We start from the raw sequence: 21,920 nt of genomic DNA, 5'->3' as shown, positions 1-21,920 counted from the left end.
ACAAGTCATAAATTTGACAGATTACATCGTATATTGGTCATAGCAAATAGGACTGACATAACTGAACTTCATTCGATCAATGAACTCTTTGAAATTAGAGACAACCTAATGGAACTACATCACTTCGCTGTGTTGTGAGGCCATTAAATAAAAATGAGAAATCGGGCGATAGCAAGGACTCGTCAAACGCTTGAAAGCGTTTAGCCGACTCAAAAACTGTATAAAATTAACCTTTTGTATCAGCATGTCCAGTATGGAAACAAAAACATAACAAAATAAATTAAAGTTGCCTTGGAGATACGTGCGCTATTGCTTGATGCTTTCTTGATAACAATACCAGTAGTTTTAGATATGTTTTACATACAGCTTAGTACCGACATTTTTATTTTAGGTAAGAATAAATAGTGTAAAATTTGATAACTATAATTTCTGAATGATTAATAGCGAGAAAATCTATTGCTAAAGTACTAGTATATTGCTCCTGTCTGAAAAATATTCTTTCTGGACGTACATGTATCATAAACTAGCAAACAGTGTGTAAGTCATTTTCACCACATCTAATAGAAAAACAAATGTTGCCAATGCTCCTTCATTGTTGTGTCCCTTACCAAAACTGCGAAGTATCTGTATCACACTCTTTATCCCAGTTACACCTATCGGCTTACATACGTGGCGGTACACATAAGGCACATTGTACTTTTTTCATAAATCTCATCAAATCAAATCTACACACTGCGTAGTGACAGAACTGAATTGCTGAAGTTTACACATCTTCGGTTTTTCCTCAGTCACACATTTGTCATGGTAAGAAATCGTTAAGCACATAAATGCCACAGTTGACTAGTAATATGTTAACATGACACAAATATTCGAGTTCTAGTCTTTCCCCTGCAGGTGCAATTTCTGGTCCCTTGGTATCACAGAGTTCATTTAATACATCTGTTTGATAAAGTTCTACTTAAACCGATGCGACATGATGCGAGTGATGATATACAGGTCATTACCCTTCATGATCAGATTCAGATGCCAGCTTAAGTGTTAAGCTTTCAGCATATGGAAAAGTAAATCTGCCTTTGAAATGTTTCCCAATGATAATATTCGCCGTTTCAGTGATTATTATTTTGCGTCTTACTTCTTCTGTCAACGAAAGGAGTTTACCCAAGCTGTCTGGATATTATTTTTTTATTTTTTTATTTTGGTTTAATTGAAAATCTAGAACTTTGTGATTACGGTGGTCAAAAGTGATGCAAAGTGCATATATGCTTATATCATATAGTCTTCAATATTTGTTAAGTGACTGCTTTACAGAATGTTTATTTTCTCGTAATCACAAAGTCTAACAAAAGGGTCAAAACTATTAGTCCATGTTCATTCTTTTGTAATGTACGAGTACTAAGTCTTTTCTTCATTATTATCAACAGTGTAAGCAATATTGGTCATACTTCTCAATTTCGAGTTCCGGTCCACTTTATTCATTTTTCCTGGACCAAACCATGACAATATCACCGGAAGTAGAAACAACGCATGCGTAATGCCAAAAAGCAAAACGAAAGACATAACTGCAGCAAATGATCTAAAAATGTACGACTTTGCTCCGATAAGAACCAATATACCGAAAAGAGACGAAACTGCCCCGTGAAAAACTGGTGCACCTGTTTTGTCTATAGCTTGTCCCACCCGAAGAGCACGTGTTTCCCCATCAGAAATCATGTAACCATGGCATATATGGGCAGTAAAGTCTACAGAAAACCCGATGCTCATTATCAACATAAGCATAGATATTGCACTTAATGACACATTCAAATACAACAAAAAACCTACAACTCCTGTCATAATTGATGCTACAGCCAGAGTGACAAATACTATCAATACTGGGTGTGGCATGAAAATACAGGTGATAACAAAAACTGCCGCTAGAGCAATGCCAACAGACTGCAGTGTTAATCCCAAAATGCGTACATACAGTTCGGAAACAATAAACGCAGGTGAATAAGCAAAACAGTCAATTGAAGCTGCATTTGCAATATCACGTGACTCTAACATCATTTTGCCTTCTTCTTGGCTATTTTCTAAATTGCTTGAACGAACGTACACACGAGATGCTGAAATGCTCGCATTGTTATAATCAATGACCACGTCATTTGAAAATACGGCATATTGCGGGTCGCTGATAAAGTCTTGCAGACCAGAATTAAAGGCAGAACTTGATGTATTATCATAGTATTGAGAATGCTTGTAAGATTTCAGCCAGCTGACTTCAAAACTTTTGTCGAAATACTTGTTTGAATGGACACTTGCTATCAGTTTGTCGATCATTAACTGAGTATCGGCATCGGAATAATCGTAAGTGCTTGGAATGACGAATGTGACAATCGTTTGTCGAGCAAAGTGTGTCTCATCCCAGTCAGAGTATTTGTAGAAATACGAATCGTCGCTCACTAACTGGGTAAAAGGCATCCCTTGTTTTAAGTGGACACACCCATATATAGCCGCGGCCATGTATTGCATAAAGATAATGATAATTATCATTTTGCAAGGCCACGATAAGACAATTTTTGGAATCAACCAACGCGGAAGTTTGTCAACAAAACTTTCAGCTTCTTCTCTGTTTACAGGTGCACGTCCACCGCAGCAAAACACGACACGATTCGGTTTTCTTTCTTCACGTAACTCGTCTTTGTCCTTTATTTTTCTGCAAGTCATAAAGTGTCGATTGCCAGCAACACGACGTTCATTGATTGCAACACATGCCGCAAAGAAGGTTATGTTGTTCAGATAACAGAACAGCACCGCAACACCTGAAATATGACAATAATAGCAACATCGTAACTGTTCATATTAATGGATTACATAGTGGAGCCAGGTCCCTATCAGAAGTATAAGTTTAATTGACTTTTTAAAAAGTTGTTCACCTCTCTTTATGCTGATCGTACTTGAAAAGCAGTGTATCACTTTTGATAACAAAATAATAATTTTCTTCAACCTTCATCTTAACAAATGTTTAGATATTTTAATAATCTGAACCAATAGGCCATTAATTTGTGGCTTGTAATATTAAAATAAATTCATTTTAATCAATCTAGGTTGCGCTTCGCGAAAGGGGGTTGTCACTATCTACTGAAGTTAAATTTCTGTTGAAAATTAGAAATAAATTTAAAATCATCAATGCAAAATATATGACAAAGTGTAATAAAATTATCACTGATTTTGAAATGGATGTTCACAAAAATTTTGTTCTTAGAAGCTCAATCTTGGTTTGAAATCCAGGTCAAAACATCAGATTTAGAAATTACCGACAATGAATATCTAAAAGTGATCTGTGAAAAGGAATAAATCTGTAATTGATCAGTCAGAAACAAGTTTTACATAAAGCCGAAACACGACGGAAGTCCGATTTACCACCTGTTTTGCAACAAAACATAAATTTTTGATGTTCTCTCAATCGTGTTTTACATACCAGATATCAACCATAGCTCTTTATAGAATTAAATGATGACTTTGCTGAATAAGAATGTCTAACTATAGACCCTGTGAAAGAACTTTAAAATGAAGTTACCTGTATAAATGCAGAAATTTTTAACAGCGACAAAGCTTGATCCGGCTCCAGACATGAATGCAATGAGATCAGTAAGGGATGTAATCGTGACTCCAACTCCGGAGATACGTAAAGTCTCCGCCATTTTGTCTTCTACGGTAGTTTTTGTTTGTGCTTCTGACAGACCGGACAATAGTATAAACATATCATCAATGCCGATTCCTGAAGAAAATAAGCAGAAAAAATGATACTCTTAGCGTATGACAAACATACGTCGAGAAAAATATATTAATACGTGACATTAATTACATTCACAATGGAGTCATATTTAATTTATATGCCTATTGATCAAGGTTGTAAAATATTATGAAAGGATAGATTTAACCCCTCTTTCAATTAACATAAATGAGTTCAGAAATGTGAAAAGGGAAAATGTACCAAATGGTTTCAGGAAAACATATCGTGAAACGGGCGGAAGAATTAGAACTGATAGGCGAAGATTAAATGAAAACCGACAGCCGACGAATGCTTCTTAAATGCAAAAATCATTTAACGTAGGGCTGATAGCAGAGAAAGAAAACGAACCAAGAAGGAAATAAAACTTCTAATATTACCAATAATAAGAAATGGAACCACTCCGACAATTGTAACAAAGCTTATTCCAGCTGCGGAACACAGGCCGATACTTCCAACAATGGCCAAGCCAGCTGCCAGGATTCCAGCAAACCCGAGCCAAATCCTCTGTCCAACCTGATCGGTAAGCCTGTAAGTAATTTGGACACAGCGGACACAGTTGTCATTGGTTGAAATATGACAGTCGTATTATGGTACATTCTATTAAATCTAATTGCATAACATGTTCATTGCAACAACTGACTGATTTTAGATATATTACAATTACTGTGCAAAGACGGATTCGCAAGAAACTAAAGCCTTCTTCGGCAAATACTAGTATACAGGCACAGCTAACACCACTAGCACCAGACCAGAAAGAAAGTGCCACTATACATGCTATACCTTATCCCTACGTGTATTATAGGAACCAAGAATCATGGTATATACTAGTCCATTTAAATCGCGCATTTCTCATCTAAAATGCGCATTTCGGTAAATGAGTACTATGCATATTGAATAAGTGGAAATCTTTCATCATGCACCAATCACATTGTCTCAACACGTCTTATCGCAGAGAAGTTCCCGTATTTTATTTTTCATGCTGTAGTCAACGTTACAGAAAAACTTGGATGAACTTCCCTACTGTTCAATATGCATAGTACCCACTTACCGAAATGCGCGTTTTAGGTGAGAAATGTGCGATTGAAATAAGTACGTATAGTTACCCGTTCTGACAGTACGGATACCTAGATGTATGATTAATATGTGCAGTGACATTTTCTCACTAGACTCTGGTATTGTGCCAGTGGCGTAGACACTGATGAATAAAACCAATAAATATTTTAAACGAAAATGCTCTCCTTATCTCTATATTACCTCCATGCCTAAATAAAGACTCTGCATAGAAATATGACTCTCTTATTGCACTTTTTCCATTTTGTTTTTTTTTTTTTTTGTCATTTTAAGATAAAAGGAAAATAAAAATGTCTTGTAATTTGATAAAATAGCAACTCGCATAAATTCGAGAAAGCAATTAGTAAAGTATACGCTACTGCATTTAATCAAGTCATTGCTCGCAGCTAGCTGTGGAACATTACAAGATAAATGAATAATAACCTGGAGGAAAGCGTTGCTATGACAGCATACACTATCATCAAACCCATTGTTCCAGCAAATAATGAAATATCACCGGTCAAATTGTTTTCCAATTCTTCGCTCACAGAGTCGTAGTACCCGTATGCTATATCTATATACTGATTTGTATACATGTCCATTTCAATTTTGAATTTCTCAATCTGTCAATAAAATAGGAAAAATCAACAATACAATGTTACTGCAACAAGTTTCGCTTCTTTTCTACTTGTATACCATGGCTTTGCCGAATAAAAGTATTTCAGTTTTTGATATTTTTGTTAGACTCAAATACTTCTGCAGCTATGATAAGATCCAAAATACGGTGGTGAATACTTTCATGTTTTTGTTATTTGTTTCAACACAAACAAGGATCCACACGATTAATCACAAGCCATTGTGAAGTATATGGGTTCGGGGTTCCTTAAAAATCTAAGATCAACAGGCACAGAAAAAGACAAATAGCCAAAGACTCGTTCTTTTGCGTATGGCAATACTTTGCTTCAACACCTTGAAACTCCCTCTCTATATATAGATTAGAGATATGATGCAGTCCTTTGTAAAATCTGTTTAAACCAATGCCATTTTACAGTACTTTGGGAACTGACCGAGTCATCTTGTACACTTCTATCTAAATATATCTAAAGCCGTCGTTTTTTCTTTGGGGAGCGGGTGTGTATCCTGTTAGAGAAAACTATATGTTTCAGCTACACATTTTTGCCGGCGCCACGATCCTATTAAAATTGGGAAAACTTACCGTAAGATTAATAAAGCGATACTATGCTTTCCATTTATCCTTACTTATTGGCTTAATTAGGACCAAAAGTTATACATGTAACAAAACGATACGAAGACGAGCAAAGGTATCAAGGACAATCAAAACATTGACAATATGAACGTCATGGCTAATGAATTCAAACTTCCTTTTCTTTGTACATCAGAAAAGTGTAAAAACTTTGCTATTATGATTAATTACCTTGATTTGAAATAACAATTGCATATTCAGATGGCAGTTAGAGAACTGGTTGAGTGTACATACCCATTCGTCTCTGCCCCAAAACGGTATCATTATCTCTAGCCGTATGAACTCCATACGTTTTAAGTATTTCCCACTGGCATCGAGTTCTATCTTTCCTGTAATATGTATTTATTTTTGTGTATTGTTGATATTATTTGTTGTTTTTTTTTTGTAAGAAAAAGCATCTTTTTAAGTTCACGAGATTTCAAAGCTTTACAAAATTTGTCTTTGCATAGAAGTTTAAAATGGCGTGTTCTGTAGCTCCTTTGCAGGTAAAACATGTTAGGCATGCGAACAGTTTCATGTTCAAACCGGTAGTTTTGTTTTCATACAGGAGACAAAGCCTTTATATCACTACTGACAAAATTCATCATTTAGAGCATAAAACCCATAAAAAGATATAGGCCACTAGTGGGGATAATACAAATTTAACCTATCATCAATTATTATTATATATGAACAGTTACAGCTAATAGTAACTTTCTGCCAAGAGTAACCCTCTATAACAAGAACTTCAACGGCATTTTATACAATGTTCCCTGCTTTAGGAAAATAGGGAAATGGTATCACAGGGTTTTGAAAAACAAACAATCTGCATATTACAAAGATGTGTGACACGGATCCCTGAAGCAGTGACTGCTGTATACAATGCAGTAAATCAGACTGACATTGTGATGATCGCTATTCTGTAACACACAAACATTGAAAAGAAGAGACTGAAAATAAGACAGAGATCCTGTTTTATAGCAGTCTTTAACCTTTAGCCTGCTGATTTTGCTTTTGCGACCAGTGCAGACAAAGAGTTCCTTTTTTGAACCCTGTGAGGGCCACGGACTCTGAAACACACACATAACGAACAATACTGGCTTCCTGCCCGGGAAGCGTACTTTGATTCCTATATTCTTCCATAATCGGGTACAATTTTAAAATTGATAACAATAAAAATAAAGAATAGTGTCTATCGATAGTGAGTTTACCTCCTAATCTAGGTGCATAATACACCATTCCTCTGGTGGATGTGTTGAATTCTGGGTAGGTAACATTGTCTATATCTACTGCTGAGAGGAACTCCTCTTCTACAAACAACTGACCACCAACTGCACAATGCCCATTTATCTTAGCACATACGTCTGTAAGCTGAAACAAAAAAAAATGGTTCAATACCAAATGAATTATAATCTAACACAGACGTATTTTAATAACTTGTAGGCAGAGTACTGGTAGCTGGGATTCTAAAGAAACAATAGGCTTGAAAAAGCATTGCAAAATTGTTTAAATGAATTACACTAATTGATTATATTAACAATTTTAACTTGATATTTTCTTTATTTTTGCACGAGTCAAACATAAATGAGGAACAATAGCGACTGGTCCATTGGAATTAAAGCACATTGTAACTGAAACTTAACAAGACTTAGGAAGAATATATATGAAATTAAAATGGTAGAGACAAACCTCAACTGAGTCTCTCGACATTACGTCCGACAAGAGTTAATACATCGGTTCCCCATTTCAACTTATTACGTTACTTTATATCCTTACTATACCTGGTATGTTGGAACGCAATTCTATTCATTCCGTAGGGTACTGTTATATTTACCTGGGATCTTGGAACATTCTTTTGTAGGGATCTTGGAACGATCAGGGATCATATATAAAAGAATGTTCCAACAAACCAGGCGCTTCAGGGTTTATATATATACCTCCGGTCTATAGTTTGAGCTATTTATCGGGTTATAGTTCAACACAGATTTGTTGGGCTAAATCAAGAGTACAAATCTTTGAAATTAATTTCTCTTGTAATGTTATAAAGCAGTTATTGAACAGTCAAAACTACTAGCTCTCGACCCGAACTACATCCCTCGCGTCAAAGGATTTTTGACGTCATCTCTAAAAGGACTAATCCGAAGCCCTCGAACTAATTTATTGTTTGTCACAAAGCTTCCACAAATGTTGAGGTTAAACTGTGAAAATATAAATGACTTTAAAACACTCTTGCTCTAAGAATGACCAACAATAACCAAAATTACCGTAACGGTCTGTCCATATCCGTCATCTGCGGTGATATTTTGTATGACATTTGTCAGCGATTGGACCTGTTCTAACATCTGTCTGATCAACAAATTACCACTTTTACTTCTGACTATCAGCCGCACCCACGGACCACCATATATGAGTCGAAGCGAATCAAAATTTGAATAATCAAGATCCGGAAATAATCCTTCGATTCTTTTTTCATCTTCTTCCGCTTGTGTTCCTAAATGAAAAAAAAGACATGAGCCGCGCCATGAGAAAACCAACATAGTGGCTTTGCGACCAGCATGGATCCATGCTGTTCGCTTTCAAAGCCTATAGCAACTAGAGAAACCGTTAGCGAACAGCATGGATCCTGACCAGACTGCGTGGATGCGGTCTGGATCCATGCTGGTCGCAAAGCCACTATGTTGGTTTTCCCATGGCACGGCTCAATCACACTACATGACTCCTGTTATAAATCGTCGGTCCATAGTTTGTGCTATACGACCTGTCTACATTCAGCATCGCTTACTGGGTTAATGAGCGAAGCAATTGAGATAAAACTTCAAACTTTATTGTCTGATATATAATGAAACATTTTCATATTGAATGCTTGCCAGTCAATAAAAAAAAACAACATTGTTTTATGTGAAAAGTTGCAAAACTGTAGGCATATCATTACTATTAGATAAACTTACATTTGTTGTTGTTTTTTTTTTAAACTATACTATATTTAGAATGTGCCTTTTCATAAGTTTTCCTCTTACTCAAATTATTAGGGGAAGTGGGATACTGTCGTTAATGACGAAATTCCAATTATTTCATATTTGGATGAGGTCAATGCTGGAAGGAGGTAGACACGCTCCAATAGACAGTACCTACAATGTTATATATAACTGAACCTTCAACCTTCCAATTCATTTTCATCTTAACACACCTGAATGAAATAAAAAAGGAAAGAAGGTCAAGAAAGCTGCGCAGGGGTGGACGTGTTTGTGATTTGCTGTTTTTATGCGAGAAAAAAAATGTTGGTTGCAGTTCCAAATGGCGATATTTACTTTTTGACATACAAGTGGACACATTTTCAGTGGTAAGTGACTTTATAATCTTCGAACTTTCAAACGATAACGCCCAGCCGGTGGCCATATAAATTATTTTACTCGGTTTTTAGTAGGATATCTTTATTTTTGTTTGTAAAAAAAATAATTAAAGCTACAGTGTTAGTTCAAACTGACGTAAAAAATCGTAACCGTGAATAAAAATGCAATTTCGGTACATATTAAACACTTTACAGAATGTTTATATTTTTGGACGAATACATAACAATATTAAAGATATTCCTGTGATGCTTCTAAAACCTCCCCTTGCAAAATATCCTGATACGAGCAATATTTTGTTGTCTGATGTTATATACACGACGGTTTTATTGTTCTGATTAATTGTCTTTTAGAAGTCTACAAACTAATACACCTTGGCGTTTGAACTTTTGAAAGTGTTGTTTATAAAATATTAAGTCTATTATGGTATTTAACGATGCTAGTGAAGGCAGCAATATTGATATTAGTTTTTTCTTTATCCTATCCTTTTCTTATAATTCAATTCCTATATTGAAGATCAAGATAATTACTTATTGTCTCCAGGGGTAGCGCATGACATACAGAAAGGGTTCATGACGTCACGCTACCTTATTAGTCGTATTTTCTTGGCCACACCTATCTATGTTCTATTTAGAAAAGCAATAACATATTCTTCCTTTCCGTTCAAAGAATTGTTTATGATGGGGACCAATATTTGTTTTAATCTTTTGATCCTTAGTACTTTATTTTCAGCTGAGACAAATTAAAACTAATGGAAGATTTCAGTTAGTGTCAATTTTACATACCAATGTTTGAGCAACAGATCGTTAGGCTAAATCTGCTATTTCCTTTAACAAGTTAATTCCATTAGCAAGTCAGCCTTCGCATGTATAGTACCATCTTACAGTCTGCACAAAACTTTAACGCTTGATCAACAGTGTTGCTACTATCAGTAGAAATTTGTTCTTTTCATGTATTCGTAGGTTTGATTAAAGTTTTACAAAATTTATATTTCTTTTCTCTTTAAATGAGAAAAAAAAACATACAGTACTGGATTATGATCATACAGCAGTGATTATCAAAGGAACTGTCTCTCTCTCTCTATATAATTTGCAGAATATCTTAAGAGGGGCTAAGAGAAATCTTTCGGTTTAGTACCAGACACCACCTCAATGATTAAGGTCACTGCGATCAGATACTGTCATACTGTTTCAAGTTTTTACAGTATTCAACGCTATTTTAGGTTAAAATTTTACATTGGTCCTCGTTTTCACAAAATGCTTTGGAAACATAAAATGAAACCAAGCAAATTATAAAAATACCAGACTTCAGATGGATACTGTCCTTGGTAATTAAGAGAAAGTTTCCCCAGGATCATTAAAGTCATTGTCACAGGCGTGAAAAAAGTACTGATAACTGTTTCAGTGCAAGCAGCCTTATTTATTTGATCGTAATTCCTTGATAATTGCTTTTCTAATATCGCCAGAGTTTACACAGAAACTTATCCCCTAGAAGGAAACACATTTTCTGTAAGGTACAGCACCTAAGTGGTAAAGTTATTGGGGAGATACATTAACGGAATTGAGATGGGTTTGTTTAAAGGTAAATTTTAGATGAATGGAACTATTGTCGTGCAATTTTAATGTGACATTGGACGAAGCCAGTTACTAAACAAAAATTAAAACAATCCAAAACAATATGATGGACGAGATGAAGTGGAAATATGTTTTACTTGCCTAGCCATGCCCTTTAAAGTTAGACTCTTGGTTTTAAGACTTTAGACAAGTTGTTGAGTACATTGGTAAACCGATACCTCGGACATACCCTATTTATATGTTTTACTTGATACCGTCTGGTATTCTGTCACTAATGTTAGAGCACTTCTCAGCAGGGACTTATTCCAATTTGCTATGCCTTGTATAAGTTGCTAAAGAAAGTGCGAGTATGGCATCACTCAGACGTGTTTATAACTCCAGATTCCTTTACATTATTTGTTTCAGACCGTTCCAGGCGGAATCCCTAATTTCAACTTCTTTTTTGTGCATTTCGTTTCTATATGTTATGTTTATTGTCTTGAATTATGATGGTGCCCTCCGCTCTCATTTTCACCCATGTATTCATCCAAAACCATAAATATCCTATAAAGATTTTGTTTTGTACAAAAATCGCATTTTCATTCATGGTTACATTTTTTTGCGTCTGAAAATGTGTCCAATGGTGTGTCAAAAAGTAAACAAATATCGCCATTTTGAACTGAAACTAACATTTTTCTGAAAACAGAAAATCACAAAATACGCCAACCACCCTGATACGGGCTTTGTCATTATCTATCTATGGTAACTTAACTCGGGTACAATTTCTGAATACTTTCTACCTGTTACCATGTTTACATGATCAAATTGAAGTTACTGTCTAATGGGCGTATTCATTAAATAATTGGAGGGAAACGGTCCTGGAACCCCGACAACCTCACCCCACCCCTACCCCCTTTAAATCCGGCGAACCTATACTTTTTGATAGTCTAATATAGACATTGATATGTCCCAGTTACTCCATTTTACCCTATATGTGTACACGAGCGAGGCATCCTCTTAAAAAATGCATATAACTTTCCCTGAAAATCTCAGATATATTGTTTCAGTTAGGGGTTCATGCATAAAGTTCAAACTGTCATTATTTTACTAGTTCATTAAAATAGTTTATACTCTTACAACATTGCTCAATTACATTACATTTTCCATATATTTTATCAAAGATTTATCTATACAACATAAAGGTCCTTCCGATCAATTGTGTATTTTGTGTATACTTAAAAAATAATGCTATGTCAAAATATGATGACACTCGTCAATTTTGTTTAAATTTAAGCAAGTATTGATAATAAAAATGCTTTCAGCTGTTGTCAACTGTTTTATATAAGAATACTTGTTACGTTTATAATAATTCAGAAAATATGTATTTTTGTAACCTGTAAAATGTGTTTTATCAGGTACGAAAAATAAACGTATACATGTGGTAACGTAGTTAAGATTTTGTTCTGAAAATGGGCTGAATTTCAAAGATATGCTTAGTAATAGCAACATATAAAGTGTGCGTAGGAAATTTTAATTATATCTAAATGACTAGAACATGATTTTCTACGAAGAGATATAAAATGCGTCATACAGTCATTTTCAGAAATGCACCGGCTTGTTATCGCAGTATAAATAACTTTCCGCCAATACACTTGACAATGAATTATATAAAAGTGGATCGAACAAAAGCTTTATTACTTTCATAAATATTTGATTATTTGTTTGAATTATTTTATTGCCTTTTCGTGTGTGTCGGAAGGCAGTGAAGTACAAATATTTATGCAAATTGTGATAAGACTGTAGATTTGCTAGTTTTCGCGTTACTGTTTAAGAAATAATGTATAGAAAATTCGCGTTTTAACAATATTAGTACACGGAGAGGTTAAATGTCCGCGGAATAATTTCATGAGGACGTAGCCCAAGTGAATTATTCTATTTTAAGTGTATTAATTTAAGTAAAACACGTTTTTTTCTATATATTATTTCGATTTAAATATGCCCTTTATCTAAGAGAGTAGAAAAATATAGTAGTGCTCTTTCTTGGTCGCAACAAAAACATTGACACCATCGCACCTTAACGTGGCGTCATTTAAGCGTAAGCATGTTATAACAGAAACAAGCATATTAGAATAACCCGTTATTTGACAGACATTAGCAATACACAAGCTTTTCAGAATGCACAGTTTGCGCCTAGCTGTACTGTTTGAAAAAAAAATACTGCTTGTTTTGACTGCACAAGTCATTCTGTTCGCGACTATTAGTGAAAATAAAGCAATCGCAAATACAGGTAAAAAAGAAAACGAGTGAAAATAGAACATTCGCGAATATGAGTGAAAATAGAACATTCGCGCAAACAATCGCGAAGGTAACTCAGTTCACAATAATTAAATTAACTGTTAACTTAGGCGCAAACATGATAATATTGATATTAAAAGCACGCTTATTTGAGTCATTTTTTCTGATAACAAAATGCTAAATATGTTACTTGGTGTAAACGACTTATTAACAGGATACCAGACTGGGCTCTTTGTGGGATAGATTTATTGGGTAAAAAAAGAGTCGATATGTTGTACCTCTATCGAGGTTTCTATTAATAATAACTTTACCTGAAGGGAGGTAATTAGACGCGTCATTGTCTAATTCCATCTTCATCATTCCGATTCCAAGCCCTCCATTGACAAGAATGGAAACAATAAGAATTTTCCACGCATGCGCAGCGACAAATCGGCCATACTTAGCAAAGATTCCTCCAATCTTTCTTTCCACACACTGATATACACTGCTACACTTCATTCTATAAAAGAAAACTAGCAACGATGGAACACATGTAGTAACATAAATGAAAAATGGTACTGCAGCTATTGAATCTTATACCATAAATACTTTAATCAAAGTACTGAGAGGACTGATGGGGGCAGTGCTTTGCAGTTTCAAGACTTGATGTAACCCATTCATGTCAGGGAAGTACATGCAGGCATTATGTAATGCACTTGTGTGTGGCAAGAAATGGAGTGGTCACAACTTTTACAGTGCACAACAATAAAATTTATTAACTTTGTGTTCAATACACTTCTATATTTTGTTCAAAAGGTAAAGATTAAAAATTCTAGTCCTGTTCAATTTCAGTTGTTCATTGACAAACAAAAACCTTTCATTGCCAGGTTTGATAAAATGAAAAAGATAAAGCTATACAATGTATTTCAATTTCTTCAATACTTCTGTTTGCTCTCTATGTCCTGACATCATGTGGTCTTGACAATCTAACAAAAACAGGCAAATTTTGTAACACTTTATGAAAATTTGGAAAGAAAGTCAAAATATTCCACTATGTGAAAGAGTAAAGGAACAGGATTTCCTTGAACTGACATTGAAAAAAAATAGGCTATGTCTTCTAAAGTGTAAAATACTTATCAATTAAAAAAGTCAGGAATGTTTGTTGTTACAAATAAGCATCAATTTAATAAGAAGTCGTCATAAGTTAACACACAAACACCTGTAAATTTTTTTTTTACAGATCTACCTTTTTCCATTCCAACTATTGCTAAAATTCAGTAACTGTTTTCTTAAAAACATACATGACACATGATGATATTATTATTCATATTGTTTGTTATGTTTGTTGATCTAAATAACATTGTCTGTTTCAATTTTAGGTTATTTAATATAGATCTGTATTTCAAACTATCAATATCATAATATAAGAAATACATTAAACACTATGAAAACCGTGATTCGTCATATCAATGAACCTACCGAACTGGTGTATACAGTTAGGTTCGAGTAAATTAGGATACGAAACGCCCGTGGAAAAAGAACAAGATTTCTGGTGGTTCTGCCTTCGAATATCACCATCAGAAACCATGTGCACCCTCAGATAGATGAAATACATTAAACTGGTAACATAAATGTACATCTGCAGGGATAATTACCAAGAAAATGAGGCCAAAATATAACGGGCACCTGCGGCAAGTTATCATCGCGGAATGGCGGATTACCTCCCGTAGCAAAAATATCTCGGTCTGAAAAATGATAAAATACGTATATGTACGCGCAATTATAACAGTATTTAGCGCAGTCTTTACGTTAAACGATAATTTTCCTGCAGATAAATACCAGTTTGATCAACGTATATGGCGTTTTTGATAGAAAAATCTGGGAATGAATTTTTTCTTCGGTCTTTTTTCAAGGATTTCCCGAACATTATATGTTAAGCACGTAATATACATAATGTTCTGATCTTTAGACTAAAGAATCGGGCACATGTTCAGTTTGGGAAACTTTTCCAGAATAAGCGCGTTTCTATTGGCCCTATATAGTGAGGTCGGATTTCTGGAAAAAGTAAAAAAATATCTTCCCTGATTTGCGGTGGCGTGGTGGTTGCTATTGAAATTACAGCATGCCCGCAAGATTCTGATGCCATAACTTTTGACAACATCTCCATGGATACAAACCTTCCCTAGATGACATGTATATTCAGGATGCTCTCTCCAATTCACAGTGCATATCCATATCGACGGACTTTGCGAAATCTGCTATATCGGCGGTTTCTTTGCGTCGGCACCGGCTATTCTTTGCTATAAACACTGCCCAGGTTGGTATGGGAGGCGAAAAATGAGCTGCCATCCATGATCATAGGTATGCTGCTCAAAAATAAGATGAGCACGGAACATTAGAATGTCTTTTCTATGTTTTGTAGTGTTTACTTTTTAATTATCAGCGGTCTTGCTCGCTAACTTGATGAAATTTGTTGATGGTGTACTGACATGAAACACTAGCCCGACTTTTCCCAAAGTCTTTAACCAGTTTTTACTTTGATATCATACATATCAAGCGCACTATTTGTATTCATTTATCAATATTCTTCCAAATAATAAATACAAATAGGCCGAAATGTAAATGGGATTTTTCAAAACCCCTTACTTTCGGTATGCGGTCTCTTTGCATACCAGTTTTTTTTTTCTTTTGTTGTTTTTTTTTTTTTTGATACACAGGCAGGCTCTCTGCATTACGCTCAGAGAGGCTCTATGCTAATGACTATCTGGAAACATTATAGCTTAATTAATTTGGTGTGTATATTTGACTTTTTATAACTGCTAACCTGTTTATAGCAAAGAATCGCCGGTGCCGACGCAAGAAACCGCCGATAAAGCATATTTCGCAAGGAGTCCGCCGATATCGATATGCATCGTGCAATTGTGTATTAAATTTTAGTAACTATTTGAAATTCAATTAATTTTTATGCAACTTGTGTGGACAAGACATTTTGATTAACGATTTACAACTGATTTCGAGATCAAAATATATAATCATACATAATATACAATCACGAATAAGGACGGTCCGACCAAGTACATAAATATGCCTTTAAGCTTTAAAATGTTCTTAATAGTTGGTGTAAAACAGAAGTAATCTGATCATAGTTGATTTTACGAATTCAAACAATGAAAGAAAAAATCTATTGCCGATTATTTGATTAGATAATATGATAATTATAAAAGATCAAACTGTCAAATCAATTTCCCCCCGAACCAAATAAGTCATAAATTCAAACTGACTACAAAATTAAGCGTCTTTATTATTCTTAAAATTAAGTAGGTCTATTATAATTTACATTTACAATGCAGTTTAGTTTTCTTCAGATACTGTTGTTAATATAAAATGTGCAGATCTATTTAATCATATCTGGATCAAAAATATAACTGCAAAATGCAATAGTAAAGTTACGTTTGGTAAATACGATGGAACTTGTTTTCTTTGTGTTGTCAGGTTGGTCATAAACTCGACAAGAAAATTGAAAGACGGTTTGTTAAATCTGGGGGCACTGCCCCCAAAAACAGGAACTATGTCCTGACAGACATGGTGTATTGAAGCAAGTTCACATAGTTTTTAACGAAAACGTCTCTTGTAAAACTGAGATAAATATATACACAGATAACTGAGATAAGTAAAACGATGTAGTGCACAAAGCTGGAATATGTAGAAGGTATGTAGAAGGTACTTTGAAGATTTCGTTTACGTACTATTTACATTAATTTGGTTTTGATTCTAACATGAAACTAAACATTCTCAACTGAATAGTTATTTATCTATTTGTACATATTTGTATCTATAACTTATTATTGAATACACGTCTTAAACTATACATTTATTGCATTTTACTTCTAATTTAAATTTGGCAAGCTTCTATATGCAGCTTTGTAGGTACGCTATCTCGTTCATTTACCAACTGATATATTTCAAAACTACTAGATGAATCAGATGGCAAAATTTACACGTGGTTTGAATCACGGCCTTACAGACACTTCCTTTGCTATTATTATTATTATTATACCAGATTTATATAGCGCCCTTTTTATAAAACAACACGTTCAAAGGCGCATTAAACGCAGCCACACAGGGCGCGAAATTCACCCTCTACTAGTACAGACACAGTGCGATCTTGCCAGAGGGACAGAGTGAGATAAAACTCCCACCACAGATAGAGAGAAATCCTTTTTAGATACAGGCCTGCCCGGCTAACTTAGCCTATAGCTCTTTGAGAATAGGCAATCTTGGTTCTTTAACGTGCCTGGTGTATAGCACCGATAAACGTGAAGCCGTCTTTCCTAGGAAGAACCAGTACAGGTTCTATCTTAGTTATAACATAACCTGTCACTCAGATCTCGCGTGCCGGCCAGCAGTCCTAGAAACTTCCTTAATCTCCTGTCGCCCTGGTCTTTCGTGATGGTACCATTATAACGTGGTTTTCTGCCTGAGTGACACACATGATGATCTCATTGCAACTCAGCAATAAGATTAATTAATGTACACGATTTATATTGGCTTCGCGTTATAAGCAGGAAAATGCGAAAATGGTGAACATAAAAACGAACATTTAAATAATGAATAACATATCTACAAGATGATCCCTGCGAAGTGAAAGCAGTCAAGCAAAATTAACAGATTCGGTCATAAGCGGTAATCCATTATCATCGTTTGATTCGTGTAGTGCTTTGTCTTCATTCTTATTGACATTTTACATAAGATATACTTTTAAGGTATTGGACCCCTAATAGTGATGTTGAAAAAATGGCATTTGCTTGGTATATTCATAAAGTCGACCATGTTTCGCACTGTGTTGCAAATTTTAAACAACTTTTACCGTGCCGTTTTTTATTTGTTTGTTTTTTTTTGTAATTTTTGTATAATTTATCGAATTTCCTCAAGCTCTAGTAGAGACAAATTTCAATGTGATGGCCACTATCTAAAACGTTTGCAGAGAATTCATTACAGCATTTTTTTGATAAAAGAAACATCAAACTATTGTTACACAATTATAAAACACAAAATAAAACTGTAAAAATCATTTTGTTTCTAGGGTGCATCAAGTAAACATATTTAATGAGGCAGACTTCTAACTCCAACACTGAAAAATTATGGTCGAATCCTGTGGGTCTGTTTTGAATTTTGCTCACTTCATTCAAAATAAACTTTGGGTAGAAGTAAAACCTACCTGCATTTCTTCCACAATATGTAATCTAAAGAATGAAGGCAAAGTACAATACATCGATAATAAGTCTTGAAAGAAGGAAAAACTTACTAGAAAAAGGAAAATATGGAGAAAAAAAAATTTGGTCCCATTGGGGCTTGAACCCCCCCCCCCCCCCCCCCCCCCCCCCCGGAAAATTGCAGTCAAAGAAGGTTTATGGTAGGAATTGAATACTCTTCAAAAAGGAGGTACTCTATTACGGGTCCAATACCTTAACAAGTTGTACGGCTCCATAGCAATTTAATTGATCCCCGGGACTTACAGCACGACAGTGCTACACCTTAATTAACACCATGTGATTGGTATTCATTTTGTAAAGAAGTGCTCTATATCACAGAAGTTAAATCAAAATTTGTGTTAAATGGCAGCTTTAACGTTATATCTGCCGATTCCGACAGAGAAGTACATCTTTAAAATATGAGCTTTTCCCCTCAGTTTGAACGATGAAGAGAACGTTCTGTTTATTATTGTGATTCAATAGCTTCTGACAACGTAATTTAAGAGTGTCAACTTTTCTTTTCATTTTTCTGCAAGTTTCCTTATTTTGACTTTGGAGATTTGGAAAAATGAAAGAACAAACAGAGCTCCATTATGCAGATATATTGAATAGACTCTATGATCCTAAAGGACCAAAAAGGAAAGAAAATGAACCGTGTATGTACTTACCTACAACATACGAATTCCTGGTGAAATACGGCCTCGAATGTATAAAACTATTTCATTTCCGGCTGAAAGTGTTTTTAAACCGTGTACACATTGTAATGGATTTTATCAATATGTACAATAAAGAGGAATGTCCTCGTGTTTAGCTGTTTCACACAATATTTATGATAAACATTAAACTGAAAAGTTAAATCAGAAAATAATTACAATTGACTAATATTTTCATATGATTCGCATTCAGACCGCAGGGCTCAAAGTCTGTCTGTGTGTGACGTTCTTGCTCATAACGCGGTGCGAACTAAAATGACACCGGATGTTATTAAGTCACAACCAAGGATAAATAGACCGACCGGCATGTCTTAAGTAGAATTGGTATTGTTCTAAGCTACATTTTGTCTGGATTCGCTGATCCTATCAACTGATCTAGACAGTCTGACAACATGTACATACTTAAATTAAATCAATACTGAACCAGTATACATTGCTTAATGAATGTGGTCTACGATAGTTGTATACAAAGAGTAATGCATGTGTATTTTAACTTTATTTCTATTACTTCCGGGTGTTTGTCTTTTAAATGTTTTTAAAAAAAGAAAGAAAATACCATTTTTTACATGAGAATCACGTTAAATTATTATAACCCGCGGGATGATTAATTCTTTATTAAGGAATTTATTGATTACAACCAACTCATTTACACGTCTGGCTATCGTACCAGATTAAATATCGAGTTCGTGTATCCAAAGAAGTATGAATACATTTATTTCTATAGCTCTTTGGTATATCTTAGAAAAATGAAAATTATAGTTAGTAAAGAACAAAGATAAATGTAAATATACCTGCGGAAATGAATTCACAAATAATTGTCATGGTGAAATTATTCCCATGGAGCAATACAAAAACCATGAACTGAAAGTGCATAGCTATGTATCATATATCCAAGTTAAATCAGCAAGGTATTTTAAACCAGTTTCGCACTTTTTTCGTACTTGAAAAAGACCGGCTTGTTAATGGCTAAATATTTTCAATACTTTAGTATTTGTATTCAATCTCTAAGCTTGAATAGCTAAATATAGAGCGACTGGAATATACACGAATAACATCAAAGACGTGAATATAGATCTGTTAATTTACGTCCGTAATTACATGGATTATCATTATTAAAATGCAAACAAGAAAGTACATATATGAATAAAATAATGTATAATTAGGAATTAAGTTTTACCAACTACATGTATCAATTTTTAAATATTATACACTTATTAATACGTAGCTTCGGGTTGTTGGCAAGTATGCTTTCAAAAGGTAAAAAAAAGACAATTTATATTATAGTTAGAATAAGATGTATTGAATGTGCCTTTAAAATTTTATGTTTTTTTTTGTTGTTGTTTTTTGTTTGTTTGTTTCTTTTAGGTTTAACGCCGTTTTTCAACAGTACTTACGAAAGGGCGGGTTCTGTACTAGTATAGATCTGTTCTCCGCATGTAACTGCCAACTTCCCCACATGAATTAGAGGTGGAGACGACTGATTTCAGACACAGTTGTGTACTTTATCGAATCGTCATGGAGAACATACGGCCCACTTGAGGATCGAACTCCCTAGATCTGCACTCTCCCTATTGAGCTAAGCTTATGGGTTTTTAATTTTTATGCCTTTTATTCAAAAGTAATATAGGGAACTGATTTATTCAACTATTACTGCGTAAGCGGACTTTGACAACAAAGACTTATTGATAAACTGCACACTAAATAAAACATAAAGACTGGGTTGAAAATATTAAACCAAAAATGCCAATGTATTAGAAAAGAAAGAAAATGTGTAAATATATCTGCATGGTTACCATGGTGACGAAAATATTCCCATAGAAACACAGGAAACATGGAACGATACCATTATTTTTTTCTATTTTCGGTGTTGTATCATCGCACTCCGAATAATATGTTCTTTTCCTTCGCTCATAAAAATTACATTTCTAAATCAATAATCATTCACAATCATTATTTATTTATTAGTTTAACGTCATTCCGACAAAATTATAGTCATACGGCGAATGTGGTCTGTTGAGGTTCAAACCTAACATTCATTTTCTTTTCGTAAATTTGACTTGAATCTTTAATTGGATGGATAACCTTTCAATTTTTGACTGACTTTCGATGCTTCGGGTAAGATTTTAGACCTGGTCGTCGCTATGGTGCCAGGAAAACTGATTCAACATCTTATTTCGTACACAACGATTACTTATTCTTATGAATCTTTAGTTCTTTTAATATCATAATAAGCAGTTGAATATAAATTATTTTAGAAAAACGCACCGAACCAAAATACGAAACTGATCCTAATGCCACTTAATGCTAGCTGCATAATGGTGGATTCAACTAAATATTTGTCAGGCTTTTTTATCCATCCATCGAATGTCATTTCGAAAGACATTTAAAAAGGGTGTTACTGTGTGCTTCAGCCAGCTGGAGCGTGTCCATATTTTTTTTTTTTTTTTTTTTTTTTTTTTTTTTTTTTTTGGTATTAACCTAATATCGACTAAATTATATGTCATATGGTGACTGACCGTCTTTTATATGGTGGAGAAAGACCCTAGGTGCCCCTCCGTGCACTACTTCATCACGGGCGGGCATCTAGGTTGAAAGACGGATATCCCTAAACAATTTGTACTGCTTCCATGCATACAGAATTTAACGCCCCTAGCAAGGCTCGAATCCATATCGGTAACGGGCAAGTGATTCGAAGTCAATTGGCCATAAAAGCCCC

At 34.6% G+C, this 21,920-nt stretch overlaps 1 protein-coding gene and 1 long non-coding RNA gene across 3 annotated transcripts; both read right to left on the bottom strand.

The window, feature by feature from the left end:
- Positions 1 to 217: 217 nt before the first annotated feature.
- Positions 218 to 7,775, bottom strand: LOC128546098 (patched domain-containing protein 3-like). Its single transcript, XM_053547131.1, has 7 exons — positions 7,755 to 7,775; positions 7,277 to 7,436; positions 6,321 to 6,415; positions 5,267 to 5,445; positions 4,150 to 4,298; positions 3,557 to 3,757; positions 218 to 2,798 (listed from the first exon to the last, which is right to left on the bottom strand). Exons 1-7 carry the CDS (start codon positions 7,773 to 7,775, stop codon positions 1,393 to 1,395), a joined length of 2,211 nt encoding a protein of 736 aa, XP_053403106.1. The 3' UTR covers positions 218 to 1,392.
- Positions 7,776 to 8,335: 560 nt separating this feature from the next.
- On the bottom strand, positions 8,336 to 20,083 carry LOC128558552 (uncharacterized). Of its 2 annotated transcripts, none has more exons than XR_008371717.1 (3): positions 19,996 to 20,083; positions 13,572 to 13,759; positions 8,336 to 8,556 (listed from the first exon to the last, which is right to left on the bottom strand). It is a non-coding gene; the product is annotated as an uncharacterized LOC128558552 (long non-coding RNA). The 2 variants fall into 2 exon arrangements; XR_008371716.1 differs by lacking the exon at positions 19,996 to 20,083 and adding an exon at positions 19,160 to 19,550.
- Between the last annotated feature and the right edge of the window lie 1,837 nt (positions 20,084 to 21,920).

This window comes from Mercenaria mercenaria, chromosome 7 (assembly GCF_021730395.1).
Source record: "Mercenaria mercenaria strain notata chromosome 7, MADL_Memer_1, whole genome shotgun sequence".
NCBI classification, from domain to species: domain Eukaryota; kingdom Metazoa; phylum Mollusca; class Bivalvia; order Venerida; family Veneridae; genus Mercenaria; species Mercenaria mercenaria.
Note: the sequence above shows the minus strand (reverse complement) of the source record. Positions and strands in the feature narration are given on the sequence as shown.